Source organism: Oncorhynchus masou, chromosome 32 (assembly GCF_036934945.1).
Source record: "Oncorhynchus masou masou isolate Uvic2021 chromosome 32, UVic_Omas_1.1, whole genome shotgun sequence".
Classification (NCBI taxonomy): Eukaryota; Metazoa; Chordata; class Actinopteri; order Salmoniformes; family Salmonidae; genus Oncorhynchus; species Oncorhynchus masou.
Genome location: NC_088243.1, coordinates 43,128,597 through 43,148,752, shown reverse-complemented (window position 1 = coordinate 43,148,752; position 20,156 = coordinate 43,128,597). Strand labels below are relative to the sequence as shown.

Sequence of the window (20,156 nt, the reverse complement as noted above, 5' to 3'; positions counted from 1 at the left end):
TCTACTAAGCTAACATATGGAATTGTTTTAAGATGGTCATACAAAGGATCACTTAGATATTTGATTTTAGGACCCAAAAATATTAAATTAGTTGGTGAAACATTGAATTTGGCCTTACTGCTATTAGCCCATAAACACATTGAATTACAGATTCATACAGGGAAAAACATCTACTGGAAGTTTGTTTTGAAGTGTCTGTCTTATATCTGAGAGATGAGATCTGGAAACTAGAGGTCGACCGATTTATGATTTTTCAACGCCGATACCGATTTATTGGAGGACAAAAAAAGCCGATTAATCGTATTTGTAATAATGACAATTACAACAATACTGAATGAACACTTATTTTAACTTAATACAATACATCAATAAAATCAATTTAACCTCAAGTAGATAATGAAACATGTTCAATTTGGTTTAAATAATGTAAAAACAGTGTTGGAGAAGTAAAAATGCAATATGTGCCATGTAAGAAAGCTAACGTTTAAGTTCCTTGCTCAGAACATGAGAACATATGAAAGTTGGTGGTTCCTTTTAACATGAGTCTTCAATATTCCCAGGTAAGAAGTTTTAGATTGTAGTTATTATAGGAATTATAGGACTATTTCTCTCTATACCATTTGTATTTCATATTCCTTTGACTATTGGATGTTCTTATAGGCACTTTAGTATTGTCAGTGTAACAGTATAGCTTCTGTACCTCTCCTCGCTCCTACCTGGGCTCGAACCAGGAAACATCAACAGCCACCACCGAAGCAGCGTTACCCATGCAGAGCAAGGGGAACAACTACTAAAAGTCTCAGAGCGACTCTCTAGCTAGCCATTTCACATCACATCATTACACCAGCCTAATCTCGGGAGTTGATAGGCTTGAATTCATAAACAGCAGAGCTGCTGGCAAAACGCACAAAAGTGCTGTTTGAATGAATGCTTATGAGCCTGCTGGTGCCCACCATCGCTCAGTCAGACTGCTCTATCAAATCATAGACTTAATTATAACATAACACAGAAATACTAGCCTTAGGTCATTAATATGGTTGAATCCGGAAACTATCATCTAGAAAACAAAACAAATATTATTTCAGTGAAATATGGAGCAGTTCCGCATTTTATCTAACGGGTGGCATCCATCAGTCTAAATATTCCTGTTACATTGCACAACCTTCAATGTTATGTCATAATTACGTAAAATTCTGGCAAATTAGTTCAATGAGCCAAACTGTTGCATATACCCTGACTCTGCGTGCAATGAACGCAAGAGAAGTGACACAATTTCACCTGGTTAATATTGCCTGCTAACCTGGTTCTTTTAGCTAAATATGCAGGTTTCAAAATATATACTTGTGTATTGATTTTAAGAAAGGCATTGATGTTTATGGTTAGGTACACGTTGGCGCAACGGCAGTCCTTTTTCGCGTATGCGCACTGCATAGATTATATGCAACGCAAGACACGCTAGATAAACTAGTAATATCATCAACCATGTATAGTTATAACTAGTGATTATGATTGATTAAGTTTAATGCTAGCTAGCAACTTACCTTGGCTTCTTACTGCATTCAATTAACAGGCGGGCTCCTCATGAGGGAGGTGGTTAAAGCATTGGACTAGTAACCGAAAGGTTGCAAGTAAAAATCCCCGAGCTGACAAGGTACAAAATCTGTCATTCTGCCCCTGAACAGGCAGTTAACCCACTGTTCCTAGGCCGTCATTGAAAATAAGAATTTGTTCTTAACTGACTTGCCTAGTAAAATAAAGGTAAAAAATAAATAAATAAATACAATTTCAAATTAAAAGGAGTAAAAAAATAAAATAAAAACAATCTGCGTCCAAAATTACCGATTTCCGATTGTTGTGAAATCGGCCCTAATTAATCAGCCATTCCGATTAATCGGTCGACCTCTACTGGAAACAAGTTATATTTTGACACATTTAACCCCTTTTTTAGGCACTAAACTACTTCCATACACACGTGTACAAAACATTAAGAACACCTTCCTAATATTGAGTTAAACCCCGCATTTTGCCCTCAAATGCCTCAATTCGTAGGGACATGGACTCTACAAGGTGTCGAAAGCGTTCCACAGGGATGCTGGCCCATGTTGACTCCAATGCTTCCCACAGTTGTGCTAAGTTCGCAGATGTCCTTTGGGTGGTGGACCATTATTGATACACACAGGAAACTGTTGAGCATGAAAAAACCCAGCAGGTTGTAGTTCCTGACACAAACCAGTGCGCCTGGCACCTACTACTATACCCCTTTCAAAGGCACTAAAACCTTTTGTCTTGCCCATTCAACCTCAATGGCACACATACACAATCCCAGTGGTGAAAAAGTACCCAATTGTCTTACGAGTAAAAGTAAAGATACCTTAATAGAAGAGGACTCAAGTAAATGTGAGTCACTCAGTAAAATCTTACTTAAGTCTAAAAGTAGTTGGTTTTAAATATCAAAAGTAGAATGTAATTACTAAAATATGCTTAAGTATCAAAAGTAAGAGTATAAATAATTTCAAATTCCTTATATTAAGCAAACCAGATGGCCCCATTTGTATTTATTGATGAATAGCCAGGGGCACGCTCCAACAATTTATAAATGAAGCATGCATTTAGTGAGTCCACCATATCAGAGGTGGTAGGGATGACCAGCGATGTTCTCTTGATAAGTATGGGAATTAGACCATTCAAAATGTAACGAGTACTTTTGGGTGTCAGGGAAAATGTATGGTGTAAAAAGTACATCATTTTCTTAAGGAATGTAGTGAAGTAAAAGTTGTCCAAAAAATGAATAGTAAAGTACAGATACCCCAAAAAAATACTTAAGTACTACTTAAGTACTTCACACCACTGCACAATCCATGTATCAAAGCTTAAATGCGTCTTTAACATGTCTACTCCCCTTCATCTACACTAATTGAAGTGGATTTAACAAGTGACATCAATAAGGGATCATAGCTTTCACCTCGGTTTACTTGGTCAGTCTGTCATGAAAAGAGCAGGTGTCCTTAAATGTTTTGTACACTCAGTGTATACAATATTTAACCTCCATTCATTTTTAGCGCAAAACCATCGACGTGTTTGAGTCTCACCTTAGAGGGGTCATAGTTTGTAGGCCAAACACTAGACCGCGAGGAGACCGATTTTTTTTAATTTATTTTTATTTTTATTTTTTTTAGGGGGGGAGAAATGCCTCCTGATCTGACAAACACCGCTGAAGCTCTGTCACTTTTCACCGCTGCTGTGGAAGGCCGATTTTGACGGATGCGGTGGATTGAGGCGCAGCTCAAGCAAAAATATATTTCTAGCTTAATTTTTATGGTGGATTTTTTTTAATGCTAATTAGATTAGTGGGGCCGCAGATACTGACTCAAGGGTTAACACCTTTTTGACAGGCCAACTACTGATTTTACTCTGCACCTCTGTTCTCCTCACAGTCTTGACCTCCTCCGAGAGGTGAGGAGCCAAGTGATGTTTACTTGATATTTTGTGGAAAGTGGGTGGATATGTAATTCTTGCACCAGTCACTGTAAACCTAAAAGAACTTGAATCTTTACCAAGCAATTATCCTGAACGATGACACCTATTCCAGTCAACGTCGGGTGGGGGGAACCTAATTGCAATCTTCACCATGATAACTACCAACATTAGACAATTTAATGCGATAGGAGGGTGGATTTATTAGCAGTGAAGAAATGTATGTAAACCAGGCCATTTTATTTCTGTCAAGGACACACTGAAGATGCAACAATGACATATAGACAAACACAGAACTGTATAAACATGTATTGAAACGGCCAACAGTCAATCCAGATTTTCATATCGTCAAACAGTCCTTTTCTCATCCCTGGATTTATGGTATTACCGCCTCAGTACACAAGGGGGCACTAAAACAATGCCCATTGTGCATCTATTACCAGAAGGCTAACAAAATTAGCACAAACTAATAGCGAATTTCAATAGCAGCTGCTAGTTAAATATGCTAACGAGCGCAAAGACATGCAATCCAGCTCAAAGTTAAACAAGTATAGGTAGTAGCTACCGAATGTCTTTTTGTCAATTTGGACATTTACGAGTGAACGTGAACAAGAGACATTGTGCAAATGAACAAAGTTTTGAAGCATGCTTGTCATAAGGGAGTGGTATGTGTATAGCGGTATCTATGTGGAGTCGCTAGGGCAATGGGTCTGCCTGCCTCGCTCGGATAAATAGGGGGCAGGAGTACACTGACCGAGAAGGTAAAAAAATAAATGCAAGGAAATCAAAATACCCATTCAAAGCGCTTTGACTTCTCAAACACGGCAGAAAGCTAGCACTATATGATGCCCTGCCCATTCACTTACTTAGCTAACTAACAAGATAAACCAAATGCACAGCTGGACTCACAAGCACTAGCTTTCTCCCATTGTGCTACGTACAAACAAAAATGATTAGCTCAACTGTTCTGGGGAACTACGGTAAGTTTAATAATGTGACCGGTGAAATGAAGAACATAACCTGCTTTATCTCCTAAGTTGACTGCAGGTACAAATATTCAATAACTAGTTTTGACAGTATTGAAAAACCATTGTGGCTTTTTCCAAATACCCCGCTATACCGCCAAAGCACTGTGAAAAAGAAAGAAAAAAACATTTAAAAAAAAGCATTACTACAAACCAAAATCACTGACCTTTGTCATACAGCAATCAAGCATGCTATCTGCTGCATACTACATTTCTCTATGATCGGAGTCAACGCATTCCTCATTCTTAAAGCCGGGGTTCCTTCTGCCATTAATCCTTGGGAGGGTTTCCTAAATGTTTTTTCAGGTTGCCTAAGTCCAAACAGTGAAAAATATTCTTTGGGGTGATAACCTTTTGGGTGATGGAAAAATTATTTCAGTGTAAACTTAAACTACTAAATAAAACTAGATAATGGACCTATATTTTATTTTTGAGAGATAACAATCACCTAAAGAAATAAATGTAAAAAAAAAAAAATAATAAACTATTCATTTAGCAGTATAGATTGTTTTAAAGCATAGTAACACATTAGCCATGGCAAAATGCAATAGAACTGTAGGAAATTAGCTTTAAAAAGGTAGACTCAGCTAAATGACATTGCCACGAGCAGCAGCGCAATTATTGAGATGAGCAAGATGCAAGACTTCGCTCTCAGTCATACACAGTTATCTGCACATGTGCACGGGTTCGCTTCACTCTTACAGCGTGGGCGCCACGGAACCAAAAGAGTGGAAATGTACCCACTATGCGGTTTACTTTCTGTATCTACGTCATATCACTAAGTCTACCTTTAAAACTGCAAAATTCTCTCCACTACATGGCAGGATGTAGAATTACAGGAAATGTGCTTTAAACTGCAAAATTTCTCAGGTGCATGGCAAAATGTCTAGAATTGCTGGAAATCAGCTTAAATGCAAAAAACTCTGCTGGATGGGGGGAGGCTCTAAAATTCTCTGGAATTCAGCCACGCTGACGGCCTGACCGTTCCCCTGCTATGCCTACCAACTAAGCCGCTTTTTGATACAGAAAAACCCTGCTTAAAGACGATGTTCAAACTACAGTACAATATTACTTCTTTCTTTCTGTCTCTTTACATGCGGTTCCAATTCAGACATTGCTTTGTGCCAATGTTTGTGCACGCTTCTCATCAGGGGTGGCAGCGTAGCCTAGTCGTTAGAGCGTTGGACTAGTAACCGAAAGGTTGCAAGTTCAAACCCCCGAGCTGACAAGGTACAAATCTGTCGTTCTGCCCCTGAACAGGCAGTTAACCCACTGTTCCTAGGCCGTCATTGAAAATAAGAATTTGTTCTTAACTGACTTGCCTAGTAAAATAAAGGTTTAAAAAAAATAAAAAATCAGCAGTAACATTGAAAAGAGAGGAAAAGCATAGAGAACTTAAATAGAGCAACCTATTGTGTATACACACACTGTGTTTAGTATTTTTATTCTAAGTAAGAAAAGTTGTTTTTTTTCAGTTCACAGCAGTATCGAATACCCAATTTAACAAAAATCCATTAACTCAAAATAAGATTTTAGGGGGTATTTTCTATCTTCACAAATATTTTGTAATAAAACCAACGACTAAGTAGATTAATTTAACGTCAATGTGATCATTTGTATCATATCTATTTTGTTGACTCAACAATACATAGATCTATCATTCTTGTTTTAGAGGAGAATTAGGCCTATACTGATTAACACCGGACTATATAGTAAAGTCACTGTGACGACATTAGTCACAGACAGTACTGTACGTCAGGTAACTAACTGTACCTTGCCAAATCATCACTGTGTGAAGACTTGTTCAGGAGATCATCTTTCTCATTGCCCAGTGTAGGTTAATGACCATTCATAACCTTTACATGCTGCTGAATGTGGTGAAATAAACTAACAGGATCGCAATCACTTCAAATCGCCAAGTCCAGTCTAAATGTAGTTCTGAGAAATTGTCGTCCCCATCATTTTATGATCAGCATAGTGATATAACACACACCTTTTAACCAATTTGTTCCAGTTAAATCTACATTGTGTGATTTCAACCATGATGGTGGGGATGGGCATTTCCCAATAATAACCCAGACTACCAGTATACAAAAAGCTTGATAAGTCGTGTTCAGACACACGAAAGCAGATCCACAGCTGTAAAGTTTAGTTTCAAACCTATCTGGCACCAGTGAGCATGGAAATGGCACCATGCTGAAAGGCTATTCAAAAACCTGAAGGTGAGATGGGAGCATATGAGGTTACTAAGCCCCAGCTCAGTGCCTGAGAGAGCAGGAAATCTCCAGAGGGAACATCTGACATGTCTGCCAAATGACTTAATTCCCACTCAAAATACATAACCTACAAAAGAGGGAACTGAAATAAATATTATTTCCCATGACAAGGGAATAATTGTGGGCTCAATTACTTGTGTGAAACACAATCCCTCACAAGCAGGATCCCAAGCACAATATATCATGGAGCCTCAAGTAGGCTCAGGCTGTCACATTGATACTATGCAATGAGGCGCCCAGGGAGAGGCAAACATACTACTTTTAGTCAATGTTGAGGGCAACTAGTCTAGACCATGGAGGAGATGCTTGCCGAGGCAAACCTACTTTGAGTGAGTCAATGTTGAGGCCATGGCATCTTGTCTAGACCATAAACCATGAGTAACTTTGGAAATTCAGCACATCAGACAAGAGGTGCACCAACTACAGGCGGCACCACACGGGTCCAGTCTCCTCCTCGCCAGAGGCTGTCTGGAATGCTGGATCATGGGGAGCACCTATCAGAGCGTTCATGTATCTGATTCGCATAGCAGCCAGTCACTTCAGCTCCAGTGGCTTGACAGGTGACACTGATTGAGGTTGGAGCTACAGTGCTGGATGAGTAGCTGGTGGATTGGCCCTTTGCTCTACAGCCACAACATTCTACCACTCCAGCCAATTGAGACCAATTAGTCTGAAATAGGCACATTGACAAACAACTACAGTGCACCCTGGTATGCAGCTTCTCACTATATTGTTAGAAATAATGAATTAAGTTGTACCACACTGAGATGGCAAAAGAGAATGTTTACTCCCAAGTACGGGACAGTTGAAAAAAAAACATCCTGCAATAACAAATCTCAGCCAGATGATGGTGACAGTGCACCAACACAAATATCACATAACCCAGGATCAAAAGGGAACCAGCCTCAAAAGGCCACTCCTTCACCACAAAGCTCAAAAAGCTAACAAAACATGGACGTTATTATTGTGTCTTGGAAGGCTCTACAGCTGTCATACAGATAGGAACACTGTTTACCTTTCTAGTTGACATAAGCTACATCACATTTCCAGGAAAACAATCTGTGCCACCAAGTCTAATATGAGAGGATATATGGTGCCTACCTGTAGGTAGAGGGCCTGGTGCCCGGCCAGCGACTCCCCCAAGGGAACCACCACCTTCTCCAGGCTGCGCTGGTGGGAGTGGGCCTGGATGTCAGGGCTCTCTTCAGACCGCAGCTCAATGTGGGAGATCAGCAGGTTGGATATGACTTGCTGCACTGACTGCAGAGGAAGACAGTCAGGAGTGAGTTGATAGATTCTAGGAAGTAGGTAATTTGGGTGATAATCCTACATAATGTGAATACTATTGAGGTGGAATATAATTTCTGTTCTCTTGTAAATGGTTGTAGTGGTACATCATTACAGAATGCCAGTGCATAATGTCATGTTAGTCCATTTAATACCCTTTTGAAAGCATCATAAGGTCAAAATAATAGTTGTAAACATCCTCAGTGTTGTGGAAGAGGCTGTGCTGCTCACATTTGTGTCTCCACCTGGCGTGGCGCTGAGTGCCAGGATGCGAAACTGTTGAGTCTGGCTCCCCAACTGTCTCACCACCTGAGGAGAGAAGCAGTGACAACATGCTATTATTCCCACAATTTAACAGTCACTAGAGAATAGATTTAAGGTGTCACAAAAACAATATCTGAGAAATAACATGGCGGTTTGATTGGGGGTATTTTTCTCACAAGGTCTCTCAAACAGGCACCTCTGCTGTTGATAATTATTGCTGCCATCACTAGCACATTAGAGGCTGCTGCTCCATATACATAGAATTGAAATCACTGGAACACTAGTCACTTTAATAATGTTTACATATTTTGCATTACCCATCCCATATGTATATACACTGTATTCTATTCTACTGTATCTTAGTCTATGCCACTGATATTACTCGCCCAAATATTTATATACTCTTAACTCTATTCCTTTACTTAGATTTGTGTGTATATGTTGTGATATTATTTGTTAGCTATTACTGCACTGTCAGAGCTAGAAACAAGTATTTCTCTACACCCGCAATAACATCTGCTAAACACGTGTATGCGACCAATAACATAGGATTTGATTTGATTTTGAGGACAGCAATAAAAATAAGCACCTGGGCTTTATTGTGTGTTCTTGTATGCATGTCATTCTGTCACCGGCTGGACAAGCCTACTACTTTTAATCATCTAATAAATTCTATCAATCAATCAATCCCTCTGGTGGTAACTGGAGCCAGTATCAGTTATAGAACAGTGGTGAAATAGCTTACCTCTGGTCTGTAATGGTCATTGACATAAAAGTAAAGCTCAACACAAACTACCTTAGTTAAGGCAGAAACATTCTCAGGTATGGTTTTAAGTGTTAGATACCTGGCAATAGGCATGATTCCCCAGTGCCTTGTGAGCCTCGTCAATCACCACACACTTGACGTGCAGCGCGGGGCAGGTGGCTCGAGACAGGTCGTTCACCAACACCTGGGGAGTGAGGAAGAAGATGCGCCTGGACCTCCACAGTTCCTGCCTCTGCTGAGCCTGCGTGCTCCCTGGTGGAAAAGGAATGGAAATGTCAGACAATACATGTTTTATGGCCTTGCCATGGCCCTGCTTAAACACGTTTAAGATACACGTGTGGCAACTTACCTGTCAACTCTGCCATGTGTGTCTGTGGAATACCCATCACTTTGTAGCACGCTTCTATTTGTTGTGCCACTAGGGGTTTTGTTGGTGCCATGAAAACTATCTTTCCAGATGGATACCATCGATAAAAGTTGTACATTACCACAGCAGCAATGAAAGTCTTGCCCAGGCCTGTGGGGAGGCATACCAGCGTATTCTGAAATAAAGCTGCCTCCGATATCTTTAGTTGGTAGTCCCTTATGGGATAGTTGGTGGGGTAGATCCATACCTTTGCAGAGGAGCTGTCAAGGCCAGGGAAGTCTTTGTAATATGTTGATCCACTTGAGCTTATCTGTGTGAGACAAGTGCTCTCAACATTTGTTGTGTGTTCACTATGTTGTCCAAGGTTTCCATCAATTTGCAAAGACTTTTCCGCCTCATAAACAGCAACTACCATTAAATCATCATCATCATCAGCATCATCATCATCATCAGCAGCAGCAGCAGCAACCTCCTCGACATCTCTCACCTCGCTGTCAGCTGTGGACCCCTGATCAAATTCACCCCATAGTGTGTTACGGGGCGCCGGGGGCGGCAAAGTTATACCAGTCGCCCTTTTCTGAGTCTTGACTGAGGCTACTGTGCTGCCCCTGCTGTTTTGCGTTGTTTTTCGTCGTCCGGAAGACTTCTTTACATTATTCGTTTGGCTAACCTTTTGCGGAACAGATGCTCCCCACGTCTGGAACAAAGTCATTTGGTTCACACCACTCATTTTCGCGTGTAGCGTTGATTTTTAGCAAGACGCCATACGGAGACCAGACAGCCAAATATTTTTGGACAGCCGTAGCGTTACGAAGTTTGCAAAAATAAGTACTTCCGGGGTCGCTCACATATTTTTCAAAATAAACACCAATAGCGACATAACGCAGAAATGACTAATAATAGCTTTTAATATATTAGAAATATAGACGAGTTTCCAACGTATAAGGAGATGTTGATATATATTTTAAATTACACATTTCACGAAGGGACTTTCATTTTCACTTGACGTGATTGTGACACCGGAAAGGGAACAAAACTCGGTTTATTTCCCGCGAACTTTGCCTCGTTACCATAGCAATGGAGGGACGCGAGTGTACTTTCATACTTTTTCAGGTAAAAGCAGCTAGCTAGCTAACTAACTAACTAGCTAGCTGGCTGGCTGGCTGGCGTCTCCAAACAAAGAATGCTCGTTTGCTTTCCCGTGTTGTCTTGCTACTATAGCTGCGTGCATGTTGCTTGAAAGCAACGTCAAAGCTAACGTTAGCTAGTGTTGGCTGGCAGCGGGGACTGAGTGTGGGTGGGAGGTTTAAGTTACTAGCTAACGTTAACAACGTAACAGGATGCGTTCTAGCTGCGAGCTTAATACACTATTGTAGCTAACTACAGTCTCTGTTGAACAGGGTTGTATTCACAAAATGTATGTAGCTAGTTTTTTATGATAGTGTAGATTCCCTGTATGTGAATGTACTCTGCCAAACGGTCTGGACCTTTATGGCACAGTAGGAAAGTGTACTACAACATGCTCTGTAACATACAGTACAGTAGCCAATTGTTTGTTCATGCCCTAGCTGTACCCTTGCTCTAAAGTCGGGTAGATTATCCCAGGAGCCTCCTTCATTTGATGGAAGTGTTTCCATTTGCTTTGGGAATAGAGGCTTCTTCGGAGAGGTGGAATAGTGCGGTCAATGCCATTCTGTATACAACAGACCCTGCCAATAGTTCTGGAGGGACCTAAATGGCAGAGGTGGAAATGTGCTCTCCCAGTTACTGAAGGGTTGTTGGTTCAAACGTAGCTCTAGTTGTCAATTGCGACACTACTACTCGCGAACAAATTTAACCTCACCAGATTTTGTAGCCAAAACTAACACAGTGGTCACCTCACCCCTTTCCCACAGGCACACGCTCGTGGATATCTGATGAGAAAGGAGATAAACTGCGCACGTTCAGAGTTTGAGGACATTGTGAGAGATATCGATGGAGAAGTGAACCACTTAGAGTGGAAGGGGCACATTATTGCTATTCCTCACTTCAAAGACGTAAGCATTTTAAGGTTTCAAATAAAATGTTATTGGATGTACACACATTCTGCTGATGTTATCGTGGGTGTACCGAAACACTTACAGTGCATTCGGAAAGTATTTAGGCCCCTTTACTTTTTCCACATTTTGTTACAGTTTGGCCAGGTGGCCAGCTCTGGGAAGAGTCTTGGTGGTTCCAAACTTCTTCCATTTAAGAATGATGGAGGCCACTATGTTCTTAGGGACCTTCAATGCTGCATATAATTTTGGTACCCTTCCCCAGATTTGTGCCTCGACACAATCCTGTCTCGGCATTCCACAGACAATTCTTTCGACCTCAAGGCTTGTTTTTTGCTCTGACTTACACTGTCAACTGTGGGACCTTATATAGACAGGTGTGTGCCTTTCCAAATCATTTCCAATCAATTGAATTTACCACAGGTGGACTACAGTCAAGTTGGAGAAACATCTCAAGGATGATCAATGGAAACGGAATGCACCTTTCGGGTCTCATAGCAAAGGGTCAGAATACTTATGTAAATAAGGTATTTGTGTTTTATTTGTAATATATTTGCAAAAATGTCTAAACCTGATTATGCTTTGTTATTGTTTGTAGATTGATTAGATTTTGTATTTTAATATTATCCATTCTAGAATAAGGCTGTAACGTAGCAAAATGTGGAAAAAGTCTAGGGGTCTGAATACCTTCCGAATGCACTGTATCTTCAACAGTGCAGTAATAACTAACAATACACAAACAAAAGCAATGTAAAAATATTAAAATGAGCAATGTCAGTGTAATATAAATATATGTACACTACCGGTCAAAGGTTTTAGAACGCCTACTCATTCAAGGGTTTTTCTTTATTATTACTATTTTCTACATTGTAGAATAATAGGGAATATATCAAAACTTTGACATAACACAAATGGATCATGTAGTAAACAAAAAGTGCATTTGAGATTCTTCAAAGTAGCCACCCTTTGTCTTTGACAGCTTTGCACACTCTTGGAATTAACTCAACCAGCTTCACGAGGAATGCTTTTCTAACAGTCTTGAAGGACTTCCCACATATGCTGAGCACTTGTTGGCTGCTTTTCCTTCACTCTGAGGTCCAACTCATCCCAAACCATCTCAATTGGGTTGAGGTCGTAACTGAGTCAGGTTTGTAGGCCTCCTTGTCCACACATGCTTTTTCAGTTCTGCCCACACATTTTCTATAGGATTGAGGTCAGGGCTTTGTGATGGCCACTCCAACTCCTTGACTTTGTTGTCCTTAAGCGATTTTGCCACAACTTTGGAAATATGCTTTGGGTCATTGTCCATTTGGAAGAACCATTTGCCACAAAGCTTTAACTTCCTGACTGATGTCTTGAGATGTTGCTTCAATATATCCACATAATTTTCCAGCCTCATGATGCCATCTATTTTGTGAAGTGCACCAGTCCGTCCTGCAGCAAAGCACCCCCACAACATGATGGTGTTCTTCAGCTTGCAAGCCTCCCCCTTTTTCTTCCAAACATAACAATGGTCATTATGGCCAAACAGTTCTATTTTTGTTTCATCAGACCAGAGGACATTTCTCCAAAAAGTATGATCTTTGTCCCCATGTGTAGTTGCAAACCGTAGTCTGGCTTATTTATGGCGGTTTTGGAGCAGTGGCTTCTTCCTTGCTGAGCGGCCTTTCAAGTTACGTCGATATAGGACTCCTTTTTACTGTGGATATAGATACTTTTGTACCTGTTTCCTCCAGCAGCTTCACAAGGTCCTTTGCTGCTGTTCTGGGATTGATTTGCACTTTTCGCATCAATGAACGTTCATCTCTAGGAGACAGAACGGGTCTCCTTCCTGAGCAGTATGACGGCTGCGTGGTCCCATGGTGTTTATACTTGCGTACTATTGTTTGTACAGATGGACGTGGTACCTTCAGGCATTTGGAAATTGCTGCCAAGGATGAACCAGACTTGTGGAGGTCTACAATTTATTTTCTGAGGTCTTGGCTGATTTCTTTTGATTTCCCCTTGATGTCAAGCAAAGAGGCACTGAGTTTGAAGGTAGGCCTTGAAATACATCCACGGGTACACCTCCAATTGACTCAAATGATGTCAATTAACCTATCAGAAGCTTCAAAAGCCATGCCATCATTTTCTGGAAATTTCCAAGCTATTTAAAGGCACAGTCAATTTAGTGTATGTAAACTTCTGACCAACTGGAATTGTGATACAGTGAATTATAAGTCAGATAATCTGTCTGTAAACAATTGTTGGAAAAAATTACTTGTGTCATGCACAAAGTAGATGTCCTAACCGACTTGACAAAACTATGGTTTGTTAACAAGAAATTTGTGGAGTGGTTGAAAAACGAGTTTTAATGACTTCAAACTAAGTGTATGTAAACTTCCGACAACTGTACCTTCCTCCTGCAGATAACCATTAACTTCTGGTGTAGTCCTAAGCACTCAATATTTCAATAGGATCCCTGATATAATGTAAACATTATAAATTACCTTCTCTCCCTCAGTGACATGACTAAGTATATATCCTATTCTCAGAACCCAAAGGGTGGCTATTTGAATAATCAAATATAAAATATATTTTGATTTGTTTAACACTGTTTTGGTTACTACATTATTCTATATGCGTTATTTCATAGGTTTAATGTCTTCACTTTTATTCTACAATGGAGAAAATAGTAAAATTAAAGAAAAACCCTTGAATGAGTAGGTGTTCTAAAACTTGTGTGTGTGCGTGTGTGTGTGTGTGTGTGTGTGTGTGTAGACATTCTGGAGTGACAGTATATGAATAGAAAAGGTGTGTACAGCAGCAGTTATATAGGTTGAGCCTTCACTAGAATACAGTGTTTATACATGTGAAGTGGGTAAAACAATATATAAACATTATTAAAGTGACCAGTGTTCAATGACTACCTGCAGCAGTCTCTACGGTGCAGGGCTGAGTACTGGGTGGTAGCCTGACTAAAGATCAGGGCCGGGTACTGGGTGGAGGCCGGCTAGTGGTGACTATTTAACAGTCTGATGGCCTGGAAATAGAAGCTGTTTTTCAACCTATCGACCCCAGCTTTGATGCACCTGTACTGTCTCCACCGTCTGGTAGCGTGGTGAACAAACCATGGCTCGGGTGGCTGAGGTCCTTGATGAGTTTGCCATTCTCTCGAAGACCGTAAGTTCTGCTTGTCATTTTCTACACCATTTGTGTATCTAGCAAATGTTATTGTACTCTACCATACAGGATGGCCCATCTGGTATCTTTACCAAAAAACATGCGGAAGAAGCACCAGACAGGGGAAGCCATCCTCTGGAGCAGCCAGGGGAGAGAGAAGGGGCACAGCTTATGTCCGATAGACTAGAACCAGAGAGAGATGACCCCTACAGCCATGGACGGGCATCCATCTCCAGGGGCTCCTCCAGGCCTTCTTCTTGTCCACCTGGGGGTGAGGGGGAGACTGGGGGCAGTCAGGGGGAGCAGCTGGATGGAGGAGGCGTGCTGGAGAGCACAGGGGATACGACCACTGTCTGGAGCAGTCTGGGTCGAGATTGTTGTTTTCAGAAAGGTAAGGTGTGCGTGGGTCAAATAAAAGTTTAGTGTGTGTGAATCCAAATATGCTTGTTTTTAGAGACTTTATACTCATTGTTTTTAGGGCATGTAAGTTAATGACTTGCTTTGAACGTGTCTGCCTTTTCCCAGGTTCCCAGCGGCGGCGTAGTCTGGCCCAGGACGAGCCGCATACCCCTGAAGCCTTGCTGCTACACAGGAACACTCTGGCCATGGAGATGCTATGGCTTCAACAAGCTATTGCCAGCCGTAAAAAAGTGAAAGCCGTTTTCTCTAATGTTATGTCATTGTCGCATTGTTTTCATTGATTGTGTTGAAGAATAAGACCAATATTCAATGCAAGGTTAACAATTACATTATCTTTCTCTTCTCTCTCAGTACCTGTCACTGAAAGAGAGTCTGAATATTTCCTAATGGCAGAGGACCAAGGAGAGGCTGTTTCTCTAAACTGGACATTGATCTGAAGGACAATCTTTCCCCATGTTGATAAATTGAATTATGTTACATAAATAATCATATACCAAATAAATTAATCTAGCTATCCACACTGGGAGGGGTATAATTAAATGTATTATTATTTTTTATTATTTTTTGGGTGGGGGTATTTATTCAAGATGTGTATGAGTGGCACAGAGTGAATGTTTGGGGAAAACATTATGAATAATGTTTATGTTTGAAACTATCCATTGATGGCGTGGTCAAGTATATTATAGCTATGCTTTTTAATAATAATAATACTTGCGTTGTTGCTGTCAGTGCTACATGTGATGTTGCTTCACGTCACTGCTATTGCCTTCATCGTTCCATATAACTATGGTGATCTCCATTCTTTTCAAATAAGTTATGGGAGAGATTCAAGGGAATTCCTGCTGCCTTTAGTTTATCTCAGGTGATCCACACAAGCTCGTATTTCCCATTGAGACCACATACTCAATACAATCATTAAAGTGCAGTTATACAATTCAACATACTGTTCTTGTTTGTGTGGATATCGACAACACAAAAGCTGCTTTCTTGACAGCCCATAAAGGGGATAATGTTTGAAATGGATGAATGGAAAAGGTATTTCAACTCCCTCAAGTCAACTCCCAGAGCCAAACCTATTGTAGAGGTGTTGTCACTGAGCTTTAACTACTGTTTCCGTTGTACATACTACAGAACTAGCATTAGGCTTCACTTGTGAATTTGACCATGTCAATTCAACGGGTTTTAAAAAAATGTTTTTCTTTTTTTTTTTAAAGCTGATGCATAGGTTTATGGTTTCTTATTTATTCAGCTTACAACACTGTCCCCTTGCTCTCTCTCTGTCTATTGCTCCTGCACTCTCCCTCTTCTTGTCGTTTGTTGCTGCTGATGGTTTTGCCCACAAATCCAGTCATTGCTGGCCCTGCAGCCATGGCAACCAGGAAATACAGCCGCCAGAGATGTGTGTGTGTGTGTGTGTGTGTGTGTGAGTGCAGCGGGAGAGTCCAGAGCTGTGTGAGAGAGAGAGCAGAGAAAGCGGGAGAGTCCAGAACTGTGAGAGACCACCACATAGAACACAACAACAGAAGGGGTCTCACCTAATTCAAACATTTCAACACTCTTCTAGCCTTCTACGGTTTGAGTGTATGAGGGTTGGTGTTAGACCCCGAGCAGACGGGGACAAAGACAGCACCTGTTGAAATGGCTTCTAGTGGGTCAGCAACTCTCCTGCCTCCGGTCAAGAGAGTGATGGTCTACAGGAACGGTGACCCCTTCTCCTCTGGCAGGTTTGTGGTCAACCATCGACAGGTGGCCACCATGGAGGCATTCCTCAATGTCGTGACCCACTGCATCCAGGCTTCACTAGCCTTGTGAGGACCCTGTACACCCCCCCCCCCCCCCATCAGGGTCACCGGGTCAGGGAGCTGCATGACCTCCAGACCGGGGCCAAATACGTAGCTGCAGGCTTTGAGAGGTTGAAGAAGCTGGCGTGAGAAGTTGTCTACCAGGCAGAATTATGAATTCTCTGGAAATGGTCTTAATTCTACACCTGTATGTTCAATGGCAGTGGTCCATTTATTCATGTCGACCATGTATGTCTACCATGACTTGTGTAAATGCCTAGATACAGCAGGTTACATTATTTTTTGTAAAAGTTAACGTTTCCTATGAGATGTAATGCAATTGTGTGCCCAATACACATGAAGCTCGTAAACCATTATGCAAATATTTTATACAGACATGGGTCAAGCGCTCTGTCTCATTGACGTTGGGGATGACGTGTGAACCCTTGACATGTCTCTTGGTTTCTCCGTACAGTTATTTGAACACAGGGCTGAAGAAGCAGCCTGTACCCAGAGAAGGAGCTCAGGGTAAGGTTCAATATGCTTTTCTGTGTGTGGCGGCTCTCTGTCGGATCCATTACTCATGAATCCAGGCCTAACCCATCTCGGACTCGCCACTGGAACCTTCCGAGTGGGGATGGTCACACTGAAATCAGATGGATCAGAACCAGTACCAAGACAAATATGTAAATAAGCACCATAATGACGTCAATGTTCGGTGCTGTATTCAAGCTGTCACCTGGTGTCTTAGGTAATTGTTGGCCCATGCCAATAGCTTTCTCTATCATCAGATACATTCACATATCAAAGGAGGATAGATCTTGTCTTGATGAGGTAACATTATGCAAAGGACTCTCGGACGTGTCACGGATGCTTGTCATGCAAGGCCATTTCAAGCGCAGCATCTCAATAGCCATTCGCACAATGGAAAGGGCTTGCTTTTTATTCAGTCCAATTGGTTGGATAGCAAGATATGAATGTATTTAATTTTCAGCTGTGGAGTGTGTGTACTGCTTTGGAGCAATATCGTACTCCTAAAAATAATATAAATCTCCATTATCTGACTGGGACCAGAAAGGCCATCATAACGTGCCCGTCAGCATTCTTTCTCTACACCACTGAGTTAATATGAAACAGTAGAAAGGCGATTGTGTGACACTTGGGTTGGCACAAATGTTGTTTTGCCACTGTTATCAGGGCTCTGAACATGCCTGGGCTGGCCTGATACACAGCCAACAGATGTAGGATCTTAGTTTGAGCCAGTTTGCTACAGCAGGTAAATAATCGTGCAGCAACAGGAAACGTGAATTAGCATGTGGATTATAATTCATGGCCATTTTTTATTGGGGTTGATACATTTCTCATTAGGGCAAATCAAGTCTGAAATTTCAAAGTGGAAATGACAAATTTTCTAAAAACCCAACAACCTTTTTAAAACAAGTTTGCATTTCCTGCTGTGCTGCAACAAAAGAGTAATCAAATTAAGATCCTACACCTGTACGCAGCCCCTCACTGACAGCCCCCATGCCTTCCGCTCGGTTTAAATACAACAACGTTGCATAGTGCCACATCAAAGTGGAAACACTGTAGAAACATTATTATCCATCTGTGGCGAGGTTTATTTTGAAGTATTGATTTTGTTATAGTATGTGGTCAGAAACAAGTGATATTAAGAGGGCTTGCCTCAATAGCCTTTGGGCCTAATAGTAAGGTCAGTGGCAATTTTGTGGACGGAGTGGCTATATTGTTTAGTTATTCATTCAAGTGGGGCACTCAATCTGTCTCTGTAGATGTGTTATTGGCCAGGATGATGACGTGTGTTGCCATGGACACTGCCCTCTGACTGAAGGGTGCGTGGCCCTAAGTGATAACAGCTTATTGTGAAATGTCTGTGGGTGAATGTTCTGTTCTGTAATTAATAAAACTGGTATTGTTACATTTGAGTCATTTAGCAGACGCTCTGATCCAGACACAAATGCACACCCACACCACGTGTACTCACACAGGCACACAAACGCACGCATAGAAACACACTGAGACTGATCACATAGGACAACACAGCTGTCACACCCTCAAAGTATGTTTGACCTATTACAGGTAATGGCAGTCTAATGATACACAGATGACAGTCTCTCCAGGGCAGGCTCCAGGCATACGCGACATAAGAGGTCGCCAGGGGGCCCACAACCCAAAAACATTAAAAAAAATAAAAAATAGGAACTCAGTCAGGGTCTCAACTTACTGTTAAGAGTTAGAATGGTAGAATACACAAGGTGGGATTTCAAAACTTGGTTCTGCCTCAGCAGGTTTTCTTTTGTTATGTCAGTCACTGACCGTCAGTTAATTAGCCATGTCAGCTAACAATTAGCAATGTCAGGTAAGTAAAATATTTTTTTAAATGTCTCTCCGTCCGATGGCAAAATGTGTAGACTTGCATAACTTTAAACTGCAACATTTCTCTACTCCCCATGGCAAAATGGCTAGAAATACAAGAAATCAAGTTTACAATCTTTCATTTTTCTCTCCGTCGTCAAGAGGGGGGGGCAGATTTTTTGTTGTTGCTAGCAGCTTCATTAAATAGTACCCGCAAAACACCATTCTCAACGTCAACAGCGAAGAGGCGACTCCGGGATGCTGGCCTTCTAGGCTGAGTTGCAAAGAAAAAGCCATATCTCAGACTGGCCAATAAAAAGAAAAGATTAAGATGGACAAAAGAACACATACTGCCTAGAAGGCCAGCATCCTGGAGTCGCCTCTTCACTGTTGAGACCCTTGTTTTGCGGGTACTATTTAATGAAGCTGCCAGTTGAGGACTTGTGAAGCGATTGTTTCTCAAACTAGACACTAATGTAATGGTCCTCTTGCTCAGTTGTGCACCGGGGCCTCACACTCAATTCTGGTTAGAGCCAGTTTGCGCTGCTCTGTGAAGGGAGTAGTACACAGCATTGTATGAGCTCTTCAGTTTCTTGGCAAATTATCGCATGGAATAGCCTTCATTTTGCAGAACAAGAATAGACTGACGAGTTTCAGAAGAAAGTTATTTGTTTCTGGCCATTTTGACCTGTAATCCCACAATTGCTGATGCTCCAGATACTCAACTAACCAGTTTTATTGCTTCTTTAATCAGAACATCAGTTTTCAGCTGTGCTAACAATGCTAAAAGGGTATTTTAATGATCAATTAGCTAATCTAAATGTATCATTTTAAAAGGCTAACACAACGTGCCATTGGAACACAGGAGTGATGGTTGCTGATAATGGGCCTTTGTGCGCTTATGTAGATATTCCATTTTTTTTTT

At 41.2% G+C, this 20,156-nt stretch overlaps 2 protein-coding genes across 3 annotated transcripts in view; one reads left to right on the top strand and one right to left on the bottom strand.

Annotated features, from left to right (window-relative positions):
* The window catches only part of fancm (FA complementation group M), a 75,872-nt gene extending 65,603 nt beyond the window's left edge, over window positions 1-10,269 (bottom strand). For both annotated transcript variants that reach the window (XM_064954198.1, XM_064954199.1), the window contains exons 1-4: window positions 9,442-10,269; window positions 9,172-9,344; window positions 8,294-8,371; window positions 7,877-8,035 (exon numbers count right to left, since the gene is read on the bottom strand). In XM_064954198.1, coding sequence (XP_064810270.1) covers window positions 7,877-8,035; window positions 8,294-8,371; window positions 9,172-9,344; window positions 9,442-10,189 — 1,158 coding nt within the window. In that variant the 5' untranslated portion in view covers window positions 10,190-10,269. The remainder of the gene's footprint in view (window positions 1-7,876; window positions 8,036-8,293; window positions 8,372-9,171; window positions 9,345-9,441) is intronic.
* Window positions 10,270-10,384: 115 nt separating this feature from the next.
* iqcc (IQ motif containing C) lies at window positions 10,385-16,006 on the top strand. The gene is made up of 5 exons (XM_064954201.1): window positions 10,385-10,572; window positions 11,355-11,495; window positions 14,727-15,048; window positions 15,183-15,307; window positions 15,429-16,006. The coding sequence occupies exons 1-5, from the start codon at window positions 10,537-10,539 to the stop codon at window positions 15,462-15,464; spliced, it is 660 nt and encodes a 219-aa protein (XP_064810273.1). The 5' UTR covers window positions 10,385-10,536; the 3' UTR covers window positions 15,465-16,006.
* Window positions 16,007-20,156: the final 4,150 nt, after the last annotated feature.

Coding starts and splice junctions, on each gene's coding strand:
- iqcc (XM_064954201.1), top strand. CDS start 10,537: ATGGAGGGACGCGAGTGTACTTTCATACTTTTTCAG. Junction 10,573..11,354: donor GTACTTTCATACTTTTTCAG/GTAAAAGCAGCT, acceptor CCTTTCCCACAG/GCACACGCTCGTGGATATCT. Junction 11,496..14,726: donor CTATTCCTCACTTCAAAGAC/GTAAGCATTTTA, acceptor TCTACCATACAG/GATGGCCCATCTGGTATCTT.